Source organism: Corvus hawaiiensis, chromosome 12 (assembly GCF_020740725.1).
Source record: "Corvus hawaiiensis isolate bCorHaw1 chromosome 12, bCorHaw1.pri.cur, whole genome shotgun sequence".
NCBI classification, from domain to species: domain Eukaryota; kingdom Metazoa; phylum Chordata; class Aves; order Passeriformes; family Corvidae; genus Corvus; species Corvus hawaiiensis.
In genome coordinates, this window is record NC_063224.1 from 6,909,674 (window position 1) to 6,923,194 (window position 13,521).

The 13,521-nt window shown below is 40.0% G+C and overlaps 1 protein-coding gene across 2 annotated transcripts in view; it reads left to right on the forward strand.

Annotated features, from left to right (window-relative positions):
- Positions 1–13,521, forward strand: part of RSPRY1 (ring finger and SPRY domain containing 1) — a 35,852-nt gene that overhangs the window by 10,750 nt on the left and 11,581 nt on the right. For both annotated transcript variants that reach the window (XM_048316795.1, XM_048316796.1), the window contains exons 3-10: positions 1,259–1,755; positions 4,701–4,753; positions 6,216–6,328; positions 8,918–9,044; positions 10,427–10,485; positions 10,824–10,890; positions 11,538–11,669; positions 12,962–13,077. In XM_048316795.1, coding sequence (XP_048172752.1) covers positions 1,409–1,755; positions 4,701–4,753; positions 6,216–6,328; positions 8,918–9,044; positions 10,427–10,485; positions 10,824–10,890; positions 11,538–11,669; positions 12,962–13,077 — 1,014 coding nt within the window. In that variant the 5' untranslated portion in view covers positions 1,259–1,408. The remainder of the gene's footprint in view (positions 1–1,258; positions 1,756–4,700; positions 4,754–6,215; positions 6,329–8,917; positions 9,045–10,426; positions 10,486–10,823; positions 10,891–11,537; positions 11,670–12,961; positions 13,078–13,521) is intronic.

The window sequence follows — 13,521 nt, forward strand, 5'->3', positions numbered from 1 at the left end:
GACCAGTGTCTGGCTTCCTGAATGTTGTTGTGATCTTGTCCCAAAGGGCAGCCAGCAACTGCAGAGTTGCCAGTTGGCTCTGATGGTGGGGGCTTTCCACATTTGAAAGGTGTCAGCTCTTTGACTTCCTTTTGAATTTAGGGTGCTACGTGTCTGCTGTTAATGAGATTATTAATAATCTCGTTAATAATTGTTAATTAATCTTCGATTAATAATCAAAGAATAGTAATAACCTATTACAGGATATTCACCGTAACTTCTAGTGTAAATGTTAAATTTGATTCCTAAAAGGATAAAAGTTAGTTATTTATTCTGACATGCTTGAAGTGTGTAAGTAGTGAAATTATATCTTTTGTAGGGTTTTATTTTACCTGAGACTTTATGTAAGGTTCTACAGAAATATGTCCTATGGCTTGAAACATAACTTGTTATGAAACAGGGCTTTGAATCCTTTTTCTCTTGCATTTTCAAGTTAACAATTGGGAGAGACTGCCCTGTGGTCTCAGCTGCTACTGGGCCTGTATGTGATCCAAACCATTTGAATGAAGAACAGAAGAATGATTGAATTAGTCTTTGTTCCCAGAAAGGGAAGACTGGTTTGACACTAGATCCAAACAGGCACACAACACCCATTTCAAAATCCCAGTTAGATTTGTAAGGCATTGAAGTGGTGTCTGTAATTCCTGTTTAGTTCAGCGTTGGTGCTGCTTTAGGTGAGAACGCAGGAGATGCAGGCATTTTCCAAAAATGTTTGTTTATGCACAGGTGGACTAAATGGTTCTCTGTTAAATCTATTGTTGTAAGATTAGTTCTTTACAATTTTGCCTATTTTATAGTCTGAAAATGTTCCTGATGTGAAATGAGAACCTTAAGTGTACAGCCTTTATTGGGGTGGCATAAGCCATATGTCTCTGTAAAGGGTAAATGAAACTGGTTCGTTGATACTTAGTATTTAAAGGGTAGTGGTGTGCAAGATTTACAGACAAACTTGTTCCTCTGCATCCAAAATCCGTGAAGGAGCTGGGAAGTAATAGGTAGTGTAGAAAGGAATGGTGCGTGGGCGAGAGCTGCTTACCAGGGGAACTTCCTCCTCCTCCTCTTCCTTCCTTTCCCTTTCCCCACAATAGACTTCAGGTAAAGCCTTGTGTTTCTTAGCTGCTTTATCCACCAAAACTGATTCTGTTTACTAAAATAGGAATTCTTCTGTTGTTCTCTAGCAGTAGTAACACTGACTCTTGTTCCGGGTTTGCTTTTTCAGACCTCCTTCTGGATGACCAATGTGTGTTTTAAGTGATTCTGTCGGCAGCTAAGTCTCCAACTTCCCACTCATTCCAGCTGGTAGCAACGTTTATAATGCAAAAAGATCACAGTCCAGGATCACACAAACATTTCTCTTAAAACTTCCTAGATGATTGTAGTTGCTTTAGTTGTGTTCTATGCTAGCAGAAGCCTTTTCCAAGGTCTGCTGTTGACTCTAGAGCACTACATTCCCCATTTCCTGGGAGCCTTGGGGGCTGGCAGCATGGGAAACTCATGTGTTTGCCGTGACGACAGCGGGGCCGAGGACAATGTGGACTCTCAGGGCCGGCAAACGGAGAACAGCAGAGCACGCATCCCTGAAGCAAGAAGCCACCCAAGGGACCCTGTCCGTCCGCCCAGGAGGGGCCGAGGACCTCATGAACCAAGAAGGAAAAAACAGAATGTGGATGGGCTGGTACTTGACACACTGGCTGTAATTCGGACGTTGGTAGATAAGTAAGTACCTCCTCAAGGAATAATTCAACATGAATGAAAATGTTCTTGTCTTCTCTCAAACTGTGGCTCCAGCCTCTCACCGATCTACACCTGACCCTCCCAGAAGCAGCCACGTGTTTCCATCTGGAGGCTTAGGAGAGGAGCACCTTTCCTAGGTAATAGAAGTAGCTCCTGAGTGCCCAGGTACAGACTCTTCCAGGAGCTGAGGAGCTTTCTCACAGTTCCTGTATGGGCCTACACCCATGTGGGATGAGGAGTGTGCTCAGGATTTCCTACCTGGCACAGATACACAGTTTAGGAAGCAATAAACATTCCAGAGTCTGGGAACTTCTGTCCTAAAAATTGGTTGTTGTGCAGTTTTCTGTTTGCAGGCTGTATTTAACTACTTTGGAAATGGTGAAGCAAAATAGGGAGCTTTGATCTTTGTTAGCCTGGATAAACAGACTGAGGTTTTCCTTCCAGTTATAAGTCTGACTACTTTTTAAAGATCTCATGTTGTGACTGCCCAACTCACAATCCCAGTATTGCATTCCTGGCATGCTCAAAGCATCCATTAAGGGTGTGGGGGGTATTTATGGGCCCATCCTTTTTTTTGGTCTCTTTTTGATTTTGTGTTGCTTTCTACAAAGTTTTAAAAGGCCCTTAAAAATGATGGGTTAAGTTAGCTTGTCACCTTTTGGATTAGGTGCAATGTAGGAATTGAGGAGATCAGATCTGAAGGAAAAACCTTATTCCAGCCTGACAGCTGGGGTTTGAGTTTAAGGTGGATGAGGCTCAGAATAAGTGAGGCTTGATTCATGTACCTACATCAACTCTGGAATGTGCCTGCAGAGGAGGAGTTTGCTTTCCTGCTGTCTTTAAGCACAAATACCATGACTGATGTTTTTCACGAACATTTAAGTCTTAAGGTGTGTGTTTGGTTGGTTTTTTAACAGGTTTTATTTTGTGCTCTGTCTTCAAATGGTGAAGTTAAAATCATGGCAAACGTTTTTTAAAGTCTGCCCAGTCTCACATGCTGTCTCCTTTCCCCCAAGTTCAGCTCCCTAAGCTGTTTCACAACACTTTTGAGCACAGTTGATCCTGTTCCTGTGGGTACTGCAATCAGTGTTGTAATCTTGTAAGCACTTTCCTATGCTACTGAGGGACAATAAGCGTAGTTATTTCACTGCCCCTGGAGTTATTTCACTGCCCCTGTTTCTGACAAATTCCTGAAGCTACTGTATTTTTACAGGGGTTTTTTTGCAGACTGTAGTGAAATGCACTGTGATAAACAATGAATAGTTGCTTTCCCTGTTTGCTATTTGTTTGTTTTTTCTTGGGGTTCCTTTTTTTTCTTATTGTTGTTTGGTTTTATCAAGTCTCAAAGTTCTGACCTAAAACATGTCTGACAACTGATAATTTTTTTTCTGTCCTATCTAGAGATAGCTGCTTTCTAGAAGCTTAATTTCATAAACTCAGAAGGATAAATTCTGAATTTGGGGCTTATATGAAAAGCTGCCTTGCAAATTAAGAAATTCCCAAAATGGCTATTTTGTTTCAAAATGAGGAAGGTGTGTCCTGGAGGAGATGTTTGGAAATTAAGTGCTTAAAATGGCAAATCAATGGGACAGGACTGTCCTTTGCTCAGTGCCAGTACTGTGAACATCTGCTACCTAGGACAAAATCAGAAATCTTGCAGATAAAAATGTCATTCTTTATCATAGCCTTTACTTGTACTTATGGTTGGGATTTTTGTTGGGATTTTTTTTCTCCTTTCTTTGAATCTTTCTATCCTTTCTCGTGATGTAATTCTGCAGTACTGCACTTTTTTCCTTCTGGGCAGATTACTTTCCCGAAGAAAGGTGAAGATGCTTCAAGTTTAAAAAAAAAAAGCCAACTGTTTGTTTTTAAATGTTGTGGCAATATAAAAATGGGATAAACTTCACTTTAGCATTTTCTTGTGGAAATATTTAAGAATGTGTTCACCTTTTTGTAAGGAAAAAAAGGACATGTATTTACATCATATATATTACATCAAAGCTGAAATTTTTCTCTTCTTTAGATTGATTTCTCAAACTAGCTAGCTTTATTATCTTCATAATTAATGTTGAAATTTTATAAAATTCCTCTGTATTTCACATTTCCAATTTCTTTTCAGATCTGTGTGATAAAAATTGAGCGTGGAACATAAAGTCTAAGCCTGGGGCTAGTTCTCAGTGCCCAAGGAGCACTGAATAAAGTATTTTAGGACATGCTGCTGGATAAGCTTTTTCTGGACCTGGAGGTGCTTACTGAACAGGATTTTGGGGTCTTGCTTTAGGTACTTTCACTGGCAGTGCGTGCTCAGATACACAAGCTTTGTGTCCTTACTTCAGCAAACTGGACTGAGGAGCTGATCTCTTGAACTTTTTGTGATTTTCATGTTGGAAAGGGGGTTGGGTTAAGTGTTTTCTGTTAAACTGCCTTAACTATTTCTTTTAACTGCTCTTGCTTGAAGACTGTGATGCTGGTGGCTTCCCTTTTAAGTTTTGTGGTGTTTTTTTTAATATATTTATATATTTAGCAAAGAATTTCTGAGAAAAAAAATCCTGTTGAAGCGATGCCCCTTATGCACTGCTCTGGGTTCACTTTGTGACCTCTGACATGCAGTGCCTCATTATGTACTACAAGGAACATGCTAATGAACAGCACCAAGCCTATTATGTTCAGCTTTTAGACATGCAGATGTGGATCACAATTTCCTTGTCAGCTGTTGCAGATGTGCAGATGTTGGTGCTGAGCCAGAGAGAGGCTCAAATCCCATCTGTGTTTCAGATGTGAAAATGACATTAGCAATGTGCAGCCTGTGTAAGTTCCTTTTGTTAAATGGTTACTGGATTTGTTTTCTGTCTGTGTAGAATCATTTTACTCAGTGTATTACGTTGATGATTGTGTGTAAATTTTGACCTGTGTAATATCTCTTTCAGTGACCAGGAGCCTCCTTATTCAATGATCACGTTGCATGAAATGGCGGAAACAGGTATCGAGGCATTGTGTTGGGCATTTCAGTTGTGACTCACAAGCAAAAGAAATGGAACAAACCCCAAGTCCCTCTTTTCTTTGCAAAGAAAAATACACTGCAGCAGGCTGTGTTAGGATGTGGTGTGCAGCTTTGGGGATGTGTGAACCAGAACACAGTTCTGCCCTTCAGAGCTTCACTGAGCTCACTGCGTTGGCCTGAAGTTTTTTTGAATTCAGTTAAACTTCCCACATGAACTCTCCAGAAGCAGCCAATGGATGGCCCCAAACACATTGTAGTGGCATTAAACTGTAAGCCACAAAGAATGGCTGTTTGCAGCTGAGCAGGAACAACCTCTATGTGTACATAGACAGGGCTAAGCCAACGTGCTCCGGTGTTGGCCACTAGCACCTTCCTTTAGGTTTGGGTATTGCTGACCCGAGACCTCTTCTTTACTGATGTATTTGTCCCAACCCCATCACTAAGTGTTCCTGCAAGACAAGCCACATTTGTAGCAAGGGCTGTGTTATCTTTGCTACAGTAGGAGAAATTCTCCCAGCTTAAGACTTCAAGCAGACTTCTGGTTTAGGTGAATTTTTCTTTTTACTTAATAATGTTGGTACTGGTCTTAGGAAGTAATATTTCTGTATTAAAGTAAATTATTCAGCCCAGTTAGATATTACAGCATTTCAATAAAATGTTTTTCAGGGGAATGTGCTATGAGAACTCAAACCCCAGTGTGTTACTGCTGTGGTGTTGTTGAAGGGAGCGCTGCTCCTTCTACCTCACTCACCTGTATACAGATACAGACTGTCTTTATTTTCACTTTTAAGGGAGCTATTTTCTTGTAACTCCAAATCTGTTTACTTTAAGAGTAGTTTAACATCTTCTATGTGGATTGTTGTCTGCTTGCAAGTAAAAGCCCTTATCTACTCATTCAACAGTGATAGCTGTTCCTTAGGAAAACAAACGTTCTTTAGACCAGCAGGCATGCGAAAACGCCACTGAGTTTCTCTGAACCTCATGTTACTTCAGGGAACTCAGGAAGAGGGATTTGATTGTGGTTAAAAGAAATACTTCCTCAGTGTCATTGTGTATGCAGCATTTAACACTTAAGAGTTGACATTGGATGCTGAACTCTGGAGTATCACACTAGAACAAAGTACTTGTCCATACCACCATGAGTATTCCTTCTTAATAGTAGTGAGAGCTAAAGGATGCTCTGGCCTGGGCTAGACTATTCTACAAACAGTAGAGATGTTCACTATTACCCAAGCTGCTGTAAACTTTTTCTTTCTTGAATGTAAGCTTCTAACCTACTGCAAACTACGACAGTGGTGTAAAAAGCAAACTGTTTTTCCCAATATCTCTAAGCTCACTGGGTAATTTTGAGGATTTTTCAATTTACATTTAGGGATGTATTTTGAACACTTCTGCATTGCACTGTTAATTCTGAGTGTGATTTCTGTTTTGTGGTTGACAGATGAAGGCTGGTTGGAAGTTGTCCAGTCTTTAATTAGAGTTATTCCATTAGAAGATCCCCTGGGACCAGCTGTTATAACGCTACTACTTGATGAATGTCCACTGCCAACAAAAGTGAGTCGAAAGCACATGTGTTTATCTGTGGCTGGATGTCAGTTATTCGTGGTTGCCACACCCATGATCTCTCTGGGTGGGTTTCACCAGTGATGCAAGACTGCTAGTGGCTCAGAAAATGGGTGTAACATTCAACTTCGAGTAATTTGGGGTGACTTGGTGTCTAAATGCTAATTAATGCTAGGAGCATTCCCAAAAAAGGTAAATTTGGTTCATGGGGAAGGAACAAGAGACCTTTGGGTTTTGGCCGCTTTTCTTGCCACTCTTTCCTGCCACGTGGTACTTACACTGTGCAGGGAGGGTGTGCAGGTGCTGTAAAAGCTGCACAAGTTCTGCCCTTTTGTTCTTTCATTTGCAAAGCTGCATGTTGACAAGTCACTTTGAAATTGTTCCTGCCCTGCACGTGAGGAATGCAACACAATGGCTGTGTTAAGCTAAGCAAATGACATTTTTTAACAATGAAATATCTATATGTGACTTTGGCAAATGAGAATACTTTTGTTTTACTGGCCACTAATCTGGTTTTGGGTGGACAGATGACCTGAGGTGTTCCTACTGTGTTGGTGTAGGTGTGTAAGTGAAAGCCTCAGGCATTTAGGATGCTAAACATAATGTTTGTACAGAGAACTTGTCTGTCTTCAAATGTTTGTCATGATCTCGTTTCTTGAGAAATTGATGATCATATCATTGCAGCTTTCATTTCTGAAGCTCCTGATGCTGCCAGTTTTAGTCTTCCATTGGTGTTGTTAGGAATATAAAGAGCTGGTTACGTCAGTGACTGGAGAATTGGTCAAGTTCTCAAACTACCTGACGTGGGTTTGTTTCCTCTAGGCTATTGATTAAACTTATCTGAGACTTTGAAACAAGAGAAATTTATTATGACTGTCATACAGACTGCTGAATTATTTTGAAAACGAAGCTATGACTAGAAATTTTGTCTGCTTTAAAAAGACATAAGGAAATGGAGACCACTACGAATGCATCATAGGAAGAGTGATTTTGGACTTTTTGTTTGGCTCTACAATGTACTTGGCAATCAAATGATTTGTTTTTCAAAACCCACATGACTTTTATTTGGGTACTTTTAAGGAGTTTGCTATAAAATAGTTGACGTTATCAAGACAAAAGGAGTGAGGTCCCTTTTTTTCTGGGGTGCACAGTGGTTTTTCCTGTGTCTTTACAGCACAAGGAGCTGCAGCTGTGGGGTCTGCTGGCCACATGTGACCTAGTAAAGTGTGTGCTGCTGTTCATTTTCTTTCTATACAGGATAATTTTTAAGTTTTTTGTCTTATGGATTTTAAGTCAGTGCCTCACTTCCATGACAGCTGGAGAACAGCAGCAAGCTGTATTTCATTTTCTGTTATTGCAGGCTATAAAGTCCATAAAGTTAAAAGAGCAGTGCAGTAAACTGTTTATTCTATAAAGTCTTTATTTAACTCAAAGTAGTTGATCTCTCTGACAGTTCTAATAATGGCTAAAAGCACTATCAGAGTATGTCAAGAGTCTAATTTTAGTGTCTTTTCCATCCCAAGTCTGTAGCTCAGTCATTCTTTCTTCTTTCTCTGTTCTTTCCACTTAGCTCAGTCCTGTTCATCAGTTCTGTTTTTGTGGCTTTCCTTTTAAGAACATAACTACTTTTCAGTGTGATCTCTGTACAGACCTCAGACTCTAGCACAGTCAACTGATTTGAGTGTGGCTCAACACAGTTCAAAAAACCACATCTATTCAACTTGAGCAGTGCTCATTTTTCCTCCAAATGGCTGCTGATGACTTCAATATGAGGAGTTCTTCTGTTTTAATTAGATCCTTGCCTGAGATTATGCAGTTTCAATCTGAATCAGCTGAAACTTTCATGAAGTCTGGAAAGCTGAGGAGAATTTGGAACTTTTCAGGGTGGGGTTCTCCCTGTGGGATGACTTGTTCTGGCTCTAGATTAACCCCTAACTACCCTGAAAATGCAGAGTATGCTCTAGACCTATCTTGAATTTTATTCATACCATATTGCCTGAACAAAGCAAGTCAAAGCATGACATGTTAGATTTATTACCCTTATTGGTTACTTCCTAAATTTGTGTGACTACAGAAAACCATTTAGGCTCTCAAGAATACAGTTTGAGACATCCTGTAAAGTTGACAACATCCTAAATTTATGATGGGAATTTGGGCTTTTTGGGGAGGGGGCGTGTCTCTTTAGTCCTGAATTCTAAAATCTGCAACAGTCCCTTTCTTTTGAAAAGGGTGTCAGTTTTAGGACGCTGGAAATAGATCAGATGACAGTGGTGCCATATGTGCTAATTGCTTCCTATTGCCACGAGGAGCTCACTTAGGTATGTCCAGAAGTGTCCTGAGCTGTTGATCACAATTACCAACAATCTGGTGGTAATTTTAAAGTTACAGCTCTTAGGTCTGTTGAGCTTTTCTTCTCATCTGTCCATTGTTATCTTCTTATCTTAGGAGATAACCACCCCATGCTGTCTGTAATATGATGCTGACTTTAGTAATGTAGCATAAAAACCAATCTGTTGAATGATACTGAATTAGGGGAAACTGTCAGTAACGTTGAAGAGATTTCTGATTTTTCTTTTGCAGGATGCATTGCAGAAGTTAACTGAAATATTAAACTTAAGTGGAGTTGCTGCTTGCCAGGATGCTTGTCACCCTGCCAAGCACCGGAACACGACTGCAGTGCTCGGCTGCTTGGCAGAGAAATTAGCAGGTAAAGCCCTGGGGTTCTCCTCACAACACCTGGGGCTCTCTACAACACCTTCTGCTTTAGCACCCATGATGCAGACTAGGTCAGAAGTGTTTTCTTAGAACTGAATAATGTTCTTCATAGAGGGGGTGCCAGGCATGACAGAATCTGGTTGATTCGAGTGTCTGAATGAGCCATTCACAAATCCTTCTGATGAGTGGTTAGTGATTGAGGATCACTGTTTGTTATACTGCCTTAGCACTGGTAATCAGTCTCTTCTGCAGTCCCACTCTGGCTGTGAATTATTGAGGACACATTCTCCAGAGTGTAGGCAGGAGTATCAAGTTAGTGGTCTTGGAGGCTGTATAGAAATAAAAAAGAAATATGCTTTTTCCAGTAGACATGTCTTATTCTATTGTAGATAGCTGAAAAGATTCTCTTCTGTGTTGCTTAAAAGAGAATTGCTAAGATTCTATTTTAAGTGACTTTTCATATAGAATTTTATTCCCTGTCTTTCCTAGTACACTGTTGGAAGCTGATGATTAAGTTTCCTTCCTGCTGATGGTCTGTTTTGTATCTAGTTTTTTTTTTCCTTTTCTGAAAGTGGGCAGGAAATAGAGGGGGAAAAGTGATTGTCCGGTGTCATCTAATGGTTATTAAAACCCAATTACTGTATTTCTGTGAAAAAACAAGTAAAGAACAAGGTCTGGAAGTATTTTTGTACTGCGATACTTCTACTCTATTATACTAAGCCAAAATGAGATACTGTCTCCACTTTCATCTTAGTGGACACAGATCTCATTGTGTCAGCTCAGGCAACAAATCTGTTAATGAAGTGGTGGAACCCACTGCAATTTTTTAAGAGTTTGTAGATGCCAGAGTTTGATTCCCTTGTGTCTCTCTCTTGATTAAGTGGACGCTATTTCAGGGCTTTTCCATTTTAAATTGGCTGCTTGCTCTGGTGCTGCTGCAAGCTATATCATTAACTATCAAGTTGGCCCTATCAGGTGCTCAGTTTTGCTTATTTTGAGCTATTGATAAATGGAGCTGGTCTTCACACATTGACTCTGGAAGTAAAGGGGAAGCAGTCTCTTTTCAAAAGTAATGAGCGTGAAAACGCTGCATGGAGGCTGCTGCAGTCTTGCTCCAAAATCTGAGGTATGGCTAGAACTCTGTACCCACTTAGAGCAGTGAACTGGACAGGACTAATGTGCCAGTAACTGTGTGATTATTAAATGTGCATCAAGTATTTTGCTGGGAACAATGATAATAGTTCTATATTGTAGTTTTGCTTTGCTGTGAAGTTCTTCAGTGGTCTTTAATTTGTTACCTTGTGTTTAAAAGATCTGTGGTGATGGGTATGTGGTAGTTCCCATGGCGGCATTTAATTTCTGATGTTCTTGCAGGTCCTGCGAGCATAGGCTTACTCAGCCCAGGCATATTGGAATATTTACTTCACAGCTTGGTAAGTGTCTTTGATCTTTTTGTATGTACCCATACATAGCAATTATAATGCAATTTTTTTATTGTTATTATTGTGAAAAGTTGATATTTAGCAGACATGACTCCAGTAGTGTATGTTACAAAAAACTGAGATTCCAGAGCCTGTGGGATCTCCATCTTTGGAGATTAATTAGAAGTCAATGGAACAAGGCTCTGATCTATTTGAGCCAGCTCTCCACAGGAGGGTGGAATACAGGAACTTTGGAGGCTCCTTTGAACCTAAAACCTTCTGTGACAGACTTGCAACTCTGTCTATCTGTGCTGGGTATTAATTAATTTTTTCTTGCTGCCTGTGTTTAGAACTTCCAGTCCCACCCAACAGTGATGCTTTTTGCACTAATAGCACTGGAGAAGTTTGCACAAACAAGTGAGTATTGGCCTGGTACTGCTCTTAACACTGTGGCTTCTGCTGCATGATTGTCATTTGCTTTACGTGATCACTTGTGAGCATGAGAGTCTGCATTGGTATTTATTGCTGTAGTGACATCCCTCTACCCCTCAAAACCCTTGAGATACTTGCTGAAACTTTTCCCTGTTAGAAATTGCTATAAAAGGATTTGTGAGATGATGCCTTTGTCACTGACATAAATCTGTATTAGAGTTGGACAACAGTTAGGACTGGGAGTTTTTAGGCAGGAAAAAAATATTTTTTGCTTTAATGACACCCTCACCCAAAAGCCCTTATGAGATTTGCTGAAACTCAGTCCTTCTCATCTTAGAAATTACTACATAATGACTTATGACATGAGACCTTTGTTACTTGAAAAGAAATAAATCAGTATGGGAGAGATGGAGAACAGCCATGATCAGTCTCTTGATGATGCAGCTCCGTGCTGAGAAGTGAAGCTGAATGAAGATAATTCCACATCTGCTTGGGGAAACAATTTCATGCTGCTTGTAATACTGAAGTTTAGATGTGTGTAGAGAGTTCTCCTGCATTTGTAGGCTGTTACTATTTTTAACTAAACTTGCCCTTCACTTACAGGAATTATTCTTTTTGCTCTTAAATTGCAGGTGAAAATAAAATGACAGTTTCTGAATCCTGCATTAGCGACCAACTGATCTTGCTGGAGAAATGGACAGATAATCCAGACTACTTAAAACGCCAGGTTGGATTCTGTGCCCAGTGGAGTTTAGACAATCTGTGTAGGTATAACAAAGTGATGGATTTATTTAATAGTAACCACTCCTCCAAAGAGATGGAGGACTGCTTTGTGTTTGCTTTGTATGACCACTTGGTGTACCTGACTGGATTTGTAATACCTCCTTGAAAAAGAAAACAAACAAAAAAACCCCACACCAACAAATATATCCAGTGTAATTGTATGGAAAGAAAATTCTGGCAAGGAAAATGTTTTTGAAAGGAAGTGGTTTGTACTCTGCAAGTTGGAGCTGCAAGGAAAATTCTTCTTTGCACCAATTTCTTGTAACCCACACTTCAGCAAATGTGCTGAGTGGCTCAACAGTGCAGCTCTGTCTCTGTGGAACGTCTGGATTATTGACGTGTCCTGGTGATGGCCACTCCTGTGGTCATTCCCCACTGGTGCACTGGCTCAAAGAATTACTAAAGACTTTTTAAAGTAAATATACTTTTTGATTTTTTTGATAAAAAGTAAAAAGCGTTTGGCAAAGTGCTGCTCTGAGTCAATCTCTTGGATGACTAAAAATCACTGAATGTGCTTATTAGTTGTGATTTCAAGGGTGCAGCAACTCTAATGACCTTGTATTTTCTAATGCCTTTTAGATAAATTTGGGTAAAAGGTCTGTTGGGCTTTAGGGGCTTTAGTCAGCTTATGGAAAGCCAATGTCAGCTGTGTTTAGTAAATGTCCGTGTAAGTGTTGCAGCAGGTTTGAGTTATATGAAGGGTCCTAAGATAAGATCTTTGACTTGTAAATTAACATTTATGTGTCAGCAATTTGACACCTGGCAAGAGAAATGCTTATGATCCTTCCATGTAGAAAGGGCAAGCAGGGAGAGAGAGAGCTGCTGTGGCTCAGTTCATCACTTGAATCACTTAAAAATGAGACAGTAGAAACCGTTAAATCCTTGTTTTCCCCTTCTTCCCTATCCCCAAATCTGTTTCCACTGTAATGAATCAAAAAAACTCTCCCCACTGAATATACAAATACAATGGTAAATCCTGAAATAGGGGCATCTTGGTGTGACCTTGGATGCCTTCCACTTGCCTGTGGGTTTCCTGCAAGTTCTAATTATATTGTGGGAGTTCTGGTCAGAGGCACAGGTTGTGCTTTCCTATTTAGAGGGTATTTAACACACAGTGTATTGGAGGCTGTTTTCATGCAGGCAAAATCTGTGTTTCATTCAGTTAGGCCAAAACTTACCTGGATCCTAGGGAGACTATCAGTATATGAAGTGTTTAAAATCAAGTTTTGCAGCAGTAACTAAAACTGGTTGGGTTTGGGGTTTTTTTTTTCAGTTTTAAAAGAAGGCAGGCAGTTTACATATGAGAAGGTTGATTTGACCAACATTAGGGCTATGCTGAACAGTAACGATGTCAGTGAATACCTGAAGATCTCGCCACATGGATTAGAGGTAGGAAATTGTTTCATGTTTTCAACCTGAAAAAGAGGCTGAAGAAAAAGGCAGGTTTTGCTTTTGTACTTGCTCCTGAGATTTTTCTAGAATGAATCCAAGTTGTCTGCCAGCTTTGTACAGAAAACTTGCTTTGTCATCAGAGGGTTGTAACATCACTACACTGATTTCAGTTGTAGAAATGTTCACACTAAAGTAACGCCTGTACCTGTGCCCCAAAACTTCAGGGAAGTGAGGAGGATTCTTAAGAGTCAGATGGCTTTTCACTTACTTAGTGAACAATTTTAGTAAAAGTGTCATTCTATTGTTTGTCCTGTCTCATCTTGAAAAGCTCATAGCAGTCAGATTTGTCTTGGCCACGTGGGGTTTCTTCCTTCCTCTGTAACTCCTTTTAAAAACTTGTTTGACTGCTTAGAGATGAATTTTCATGAATTAACATTGAAT